The 7,094-nt window shown below is 42.6% G+C and overlaps 1 protein-coding gene across 1 annotated transcript in view; it reads left to right on the top strand.

Annotated features, from left to right (window-relative positions):
• Positions 1 to 406: 406 nt before the first annotated feature.
• LOC306699603 (CUB and sushi domain-containing protein 3-like) overlaps positions 407 to 7,094 on the top strand; it is a gene marked incomplete at both ends in the record, with an annotated part of 199,653 nt that continues 192,965 nt past the window's right edge. The window contains one exon of the mRNA XM_079164257.1: positions 407 to 584. Within this exon, the coding sequence (XP_079020383.1) occupies positions 407 to 584 (178 nt within the window). The remainder of the gene's footprint in view (positions 585 to 7,094) is intronic.

Here is a 7,094-nt window from a genome sequence, read left to right as displayed (position 1 = left end):
TCCTCGCTACACCACCACCACCACCAACCCCCTCCCCGCCACCTATTCTCCCTCACTCTGCGTGGTTCAAATGCCGATCGATAAAGGCAGCAGTCAAAGATAGGCTAGACTCCTCTCTGCCCTCAGCCGGTTAACAGGGATTAAAAAGGAAAGATGTTGAACAGCAGACGCAAGAGCGCGCCACCAGAGATGCTCACACTTGATGCCCCTCTCAGCAGAGATGGTTGAGCCCTCGTCCAGGTTGCCGTGGTCCTCTTCTAAAATTCAGTCTTGCTCACTTCTCTCCCATCAGCTGACATAGCGGCGGGCGGCTCTGCCTGTTTCTCCTCTGAGCAGGGAACGGGACTCTACTTCAACCAAACAGAAGGAAAACACAGGCTGTAGGTTACATGTGTTAGTTGTGAACATGAAGGGGATTTACAGAGACGGATACTACGACGGATCTATTGAACTACGGGACGTTTTCAACAGGAGATGCGTTAAATGTGGCCGAGGGGACTTTGTTCAAGCCAAAACGATGCGGATTAGGACGGGAATTGTTTTTTGGAATCTCATCTTTTCGCTGATGTTCACTTGTGTGAAAGGTACGAGCCACTGCAGCAAGCCTCTGTGTTTTCTGATGCGCTTGGTGTGCCAGTGTGTGTGTGTGTGTGTGCGTGTGTGTGTGATTGTGTGCAGGCGTGCGTGCATGCGTGCGTGCGAGAAATCAAAATCTGGAACGTTACAGACGTGCGCAAAATAGGCTACCACGGTTTACTGGATAGAGTTTTTAAGGGACGCATTTCACCAGTTTGGCGCTCAATGCAGGCTTTGACTGAGTCGCTCAATAGATATTCTTGCGGTAACCTACGCGTCTTATAATAGCCTACGTGAGCTGCTTTGCTTAGTAGGCTAACTAGTGAAATGTTTAGGCGCAAGTGCATGTACTGCAGATTGCCTATAGGATGTAACAGGGAATCTTATTTGTTTAGGCTATAGAGCCGTCCGCCTTTTTTCTTCTTTTCTGGGTCGAGTTTTCAAGTATTTATGTGGGATTTGCGTCATGACCAATGTCTCCCCTGAAACGTTACTGGAACAGTTTCAAGGGGCCGACGCAATTAGTAGTGTGGAACCAATTTGTCGACTAGTGTTTATCGGACTTGGCAGTGCAGGCAGGTGTAAGGTGGCCTTGTTAGTATTCTAGTGGCTCTTTCTCGGGGTCTGCCCATTTAAATAATCGCTCTAGCTGGTGAGGTAACCGCTGATTCCATTGTATTTCTTATATGCATCAGCTACATTCATGCAGACCGATGACAGTTTCATCGCTCCTGAAATGTCACTTTATACAGTTTTTAAAACGACTGAAATAAAATCTGTCAAAGCAATTGTTGCTTATTTACCACTCTGCAATCACCATATGCTCATCCATTATCCACTGACATTTTAAACAGCATTTAGAGGACATTTATTGTTTGACAATTTGTTGCTCTCTTGCAATGCAAGTTACATGTGGATTATAAAACTGTGCATACGTGTGTGCCTGTGTGTGTGTGTGTGTGTTACTCTCTGTCTTTGCGTATCATACAAGCTCTGTAATGTTACACTCGCTGTGTTAAATTCTTATTTCCAACTATAATTAAAGCCAAAGGAAAAAAGGCAAATCCAATTCCACCCCTCAAAATGTTTTTATTCTCGATGTGTTTGTGTGTACGAGCATGTGTGTGTGTGTGTGTGTGTGTATTGAGGGACATTTCATATGTGAATGCATGGCAGTTTATCTGTTAAATGCATGTTTGGCTGTCTGAGTATGGGCACTCACAGATATCAATTTACATGCAGATTGTTCACCCTCTGAGTAATTCTCGTGTCTGTCTATTGGGGGTGGATGAGATGTGCAGCATTCAGAGTAGCAGCGCCCACCAAGAATGAGCCAAGTGGAGCCGAGCAGAGTCGGGCACAGTGCTGTTTCTTCACCACCCACATTGTGGCAATGTCAAACCTTGAGGCCGCTGCCAATCCTCCTAGTTCTGTTACTTATTAGTGAGCCAGCCAGCCATAGATTGTTGAGGAGGGGGAGGAAAAGGAGGAGAATGAGGAAGAGGCCTGGGTCTCCTGTTGGAAAAGAGCAGAGGAAATAGTGACACCGACCAAGGCGAGCAGGAGGAACCGTGGACCACCTGTAGTTACCCTGTTCTGACAGGTGACACAATGTTTGCAGAAGTGAAAAGATAGAGATCTGGCCTGTGACTCGCTTCTGCTCCTAAGATAATGATGCTGTAAAAAGAAAAAAAATCCTCTATCTAGCAAACTTTGTACAACACAGCTATAGAGGTTCTTTTTCATGTTAGATTATTTTTGGATCCATGTGCGTGGGTGGTGCGCAGTTCACGAAGTTATCTCAGTCACCTGTCTGATTCTTGGCACTCCATATTATAAAGTGGCATTTCGTGACATTTAGCAACTTAGTTTTGTAATTAATAAAACTGCACAGTGATGTTTTGACTAAAATAATGATATGTTCTCATTGCGGCAGTCCACCACCAAACATCTGAGGACATCCACTGCAACTGTGTCACCTAATCCTCCGGGAACTTAAAAAACTGCTTGACACAGACACAAATTTAGGAGGCGAAGTTGCAGGAACAGTTTTTTGTTTGTTGTTGAAATAGAGCAAAAGACCTGGGTCAAATACAAATCGAATTCCCCAACACTGATACTGAGCACTTTACTGTATCTTCTCTTGGGCACAACAGCTGCCATTTTTTCCCATGAAGATCCCACTCCATCCATCAACTGGACGACAATCAGTCAAGTTCACAATAATGAAAGAGTCACAAAGCAGAGAGCGCCCCAGTCTTATGATACATGCTGGTGTAGGCGGAGGATAATATAATGTGAGAGAGCAGAGCTATGATGTTATGGCCACAGCTTGATCTGCCCTTTAAATTGTTTATGGGCATTCGAATGTTTCTCATTGAAACTGATGAATGCCCGCTACTTTATCTTTATATCCATTTCAAATGGTACTTTGCAGATCGGAATTTATTCAAATATCCAGTTTCAGTCTTTATACAAGACAGTAGCAGTGCCCTGATAATGAAAAGCAGGAGGGGACATGATCGTCATGGGAAGTTGGAGGGACACCTCAGGAGAGGACAATCGGATCACCCAGGCACTGGCCTGTTTCCCGCGCTGACAATAGCACGTCAAATGACAGCCGACGATTAATGACAGTGAACAGATTGTTAATAATTGTCCATCTGTTGTGTCCCACCACTGTTTCTTATGATTACACTGTATTTCTCCAAAAAAACTTCTATAATTTGTTCAAATGTAGGCCTATTTGTGATTTTTTTTAAACTCTATTTAAGCCAGTCACTAATTGCTGGTAATCAGTAGGGTTCTGCACAGGCAGTAATCTGGCCACTGAGCCCTTGATGAAGACTTTCTCTCAATGTGATTATGTAAACAGGCTGGAAAGGCTGCTGGGGCTAATCAGGATTACAATTTGTCTGTGTAATTATGCACTATCTACAGGGACTTTGCGGCATTATCCCACTGCCCCTCAGGTTCTTGACCTCCACAACGGCAGAAGAAATTACCTGAGTTCAACTGGAACCAGTTTCTATGAGCACATAGGCTGTTCCACTACAGTCCCTGTTCCTGGAAAGATCTGCAGGCCAAGCGCAAACTAAAGACCCTTATCTCTTTAAATGATTTTAACTTAGAAGTGGAAGTGGTCACTGCATTTGCTTCAATTAACTAACAAACATGTGACCTTGTTGATGTGATGTATTTTGCTGCTTCTATTGTTGCCGCTGTGATTTGATGTTGTTGTCCTGTTATGTGTTGGATGCTGCTATTTGACACTTTCTTGGCTAGGTTTCGCTTATAAAAGAGGTTTTAATCTTAATGTGAGTTCAATTAAGGTTATACGTAACTGGAGGGAACAATATCGAATTTCCCAGGATACAGGAACTTGGAACAGTAACAATTTGACTCCTCAGATTCCTGATGCCTCTTTTAGTTCTGACAGCTCACTGGATAGCCCTAGTGGAGTACCAAAGTAACACTCAGTTCACCCACGGGCCTCTCGCCCGTGGCTTTAGGCCTGGGCCAGGCTCTGAGATGTTGCTGACAGGTTCCTGCGAAGGTCGGATATAGTTTGCTGGTTCTGATTAAGTCAGTTCTTCTCAGGTGTCAGTTTTAATATAAGCAGTACTCTTGAGGGAGAGAGATTGGCAATATCTTGTCTTCAGGAAGAAAAGTAGTTCACCGTTTGTTGAGATTAAGTGTAATAGGCTGAGGAGCGGCTGCTTCCAGAGTCAAAGCTACAGATTCAAGGTGGACTGTCTTCTGCACCTTAGGTGGAGGTTTCAAGGTATCCACGGATAATACTGTATTCATGTATTTGGCCTTATCCATGCAGTGGTTAAAATGTGCCCATTTGCAAATACATTGTAGTTGAGATGTATTTATGCAACAGCACAAGTGTTAACTAATTAATTAGTAGGAGAGAAATTAAATGCAGCAAAGCATTCCTTTTAAGTGAGATTTAACTAATAAACCAATTACTACATGTAAAACCCCACATGTGTTCATTGAAGCCCAATAATAGTTATACCGTTGGATACTTTTGTTCCATTAATGTATCCACAGTATACCATATTTCCAGCATTATTGAGTGTATAACCTGTTGCTCATGTCATTTCATGAATCTTCCCCCTGCAGTGTCCACTGCTGTTCTTGGTTGTCTCTGTGGCAGTAGGCTGGATTTTTGACATGTGGCAGGAGAGCAGGCAGGGGCGAAGCATGGCCATGGAAACAAAGTGGGGTGATGTGAAGGTAATTGAGGAGGTAGACTGCTTAGCGGAGGCTGCTGTGATTCCACAGCATATTTCACAGCAATTAAAATGGTAGGTGCGGATAGCTTAACAGATACATGTTCAGACTCTCAACTACACCACTTTGCTGTCAGTGTTGAGGAGGAAGCACTGCGCATTCCATCTAGTTAGAAAATAGACCCAGACGAGTAAACCAAATAATCTCGGTTGCCTGTGAGAGGCTCTCAGATCAGCAGCGTTGGAAAATATTGATTTCTTCACATTGCTGTGAATTTAACAATTGACTTGGCCTCTTCTGTATGGAATAAAGTAACGTTAATGGGATCCCACATGCGGCGTATTTTCAACATGTGAAAAAAAACACATAGTAATCGATTGACTTATTGACTAGATCTTTAGGTTCCATGCTGTGTGAAATGGCCTTTAGCCCTGGCCTGTGGAGCTGCATTTATCAAAGCACTTATTCATCCATCTTTTTCTCTGTTTCAGTTTAAAACCAAGTCTACTTTTGGTCATAAGAGCATTATCAAGGACAGACAGTGTCACTGAGATGAAGAAGCTGCCAGCCAATATTCACTGCAGTGACAGTTTTAGACCTGCACTTCTAAAATCTAAAAGCGTTGACAGTAGCAGTAATAGATGGTAAAGTAATAGCTCCTTTATTGTGCCACCTACATGCAATTAGTGTTACAAATGCTGCGTTTTTTTATTTTTTGTTGTCTTTTTAATCCGAGATCTGTGCGTGTACTTGTATTGCAAAATGTATTTTTGTTATAAAACAAGTATATTTTCTATTGTATTGTAGGACGAGTATAGCTCACTTGTGTCCTCTGTCTCCCTGTTCTCTCTGGAGGGGGAAGGACGAGGGTCTAATATACATTAATTTGTGAGGGGGAAAAAACTAAACAAGGGGATGATGCAGAGGATGATGCTTTTGGACTGTTGACAAGACTTTTGAAGAGATCATTTTGGGCTGTGCCAAATTATAAAATATTTTTCACAATTATTTGACATTTTGTAGACAAAATTATCAATTTATTAGTAGAGAAAATGATTGGCAGAATAAGTAGTGCCATTATTACTAATAATAAACAATACAAAATGTTTATTAATATAATTAGTATAATTGATTCACAATACCTTTTGGTGTTTTACAGCCACAAACTGAATTTTAAGTATTTAACATAGGCTGCAGGTTGGCGTGACAAAGTAATGTTCAATTCTTATCCATTAATTCATGTGATCTAACAGGTCGTACAAATGTTTGATGGGAAACTCCCAAAACACGTGCAAATACATTTTGCCTGTGGGTGGTGAGATCCACATCTCTCCGTCTGCAAGTAAACTCCCGCCACCATTACTTCTCTTTCCCGTCGGTGGACCATGGTGGCATGTAAAGATCTGGTGCAACAATTGTCTGGAGAATCTGCGGCCAGCTAAATGGTTATGAGGCGGTTTGCAAGTTTGCGATTGAGTTTCAAGTGGTTCCATGTGGTGCTTTGAAAAACACGTCCTCACTATGTGAGCAGGCTGTTAAGTGGAAGAAGATGTTTTCTATTTGGAAAGCGAAACAGTCGAGTATTGTTTCAGCTTCTGTTTTTGTATTTCGATAGAAATAGACAGATTCTTGTTCTGTGCCCCTTTCTCTTTCCCTTTTTCGAGGGAAAGTGAAGTGTTGATGTTGTTGTCTGTTTGGAAGATTGGATGCTAGAGAGACAGGCGTCCTATAATGCGTTGTTGGCTCCCAGTTTCCTGTTGTACAGCAGCTCTCTCAGTGGTAGCCTGGCATCAGGTGCAATATGGCTCAGTAGCACTTTGAGGAGGTATTGGTGTCTAGCCATAAAATACTGTATCTGCTGGGATGGGTAAAGCACCAGCAGCATGCAGACGCTGGGAAACAGTTATTACACTTGGCTATTCAGACGCACAACTTCTGTTATTTCCTTGTGCAACGGTGTGTGTTTGGTGTGTGTATTTGTTTTGTGCCAGCTGTGTCTCAGTGTGGCAGTGTATTTGATTTTACTATTTCTCACCTCAGTGGTTGGCAATTTAAAACCACCAAATGGAATATTTCAGAGCCCTTTTCCAAATTGCAGTGACACACTCATGAGGCAATAGTCATTCTCTAGAAAGCCCTTTTTCTGTTTCTGTTGTATGGAGCCCATTTCCCTTTCATCAAGCATGCAGACAAGCATAGTGAGGGGCTGCGATAATGCACATTCTATCAGTCTGAGTTGTGAGGGTGCAGCACAGCCATGCAGATAAAATCCT

This window comes from Pholis gunnellus (assembly GCF_910591455.1).
Source record: "Pholis gunnellus genome assembly, chromosome: 8".
Lineage (NCBI taxonomy): Eukaryota > Metazoa > Chordata > Actinopteri > Perciformes > Pholidae > Pholis > Pholis gunnellus.
This window is presented reverse-complemented; position numbering and strand designations above follow the sequence as displayed.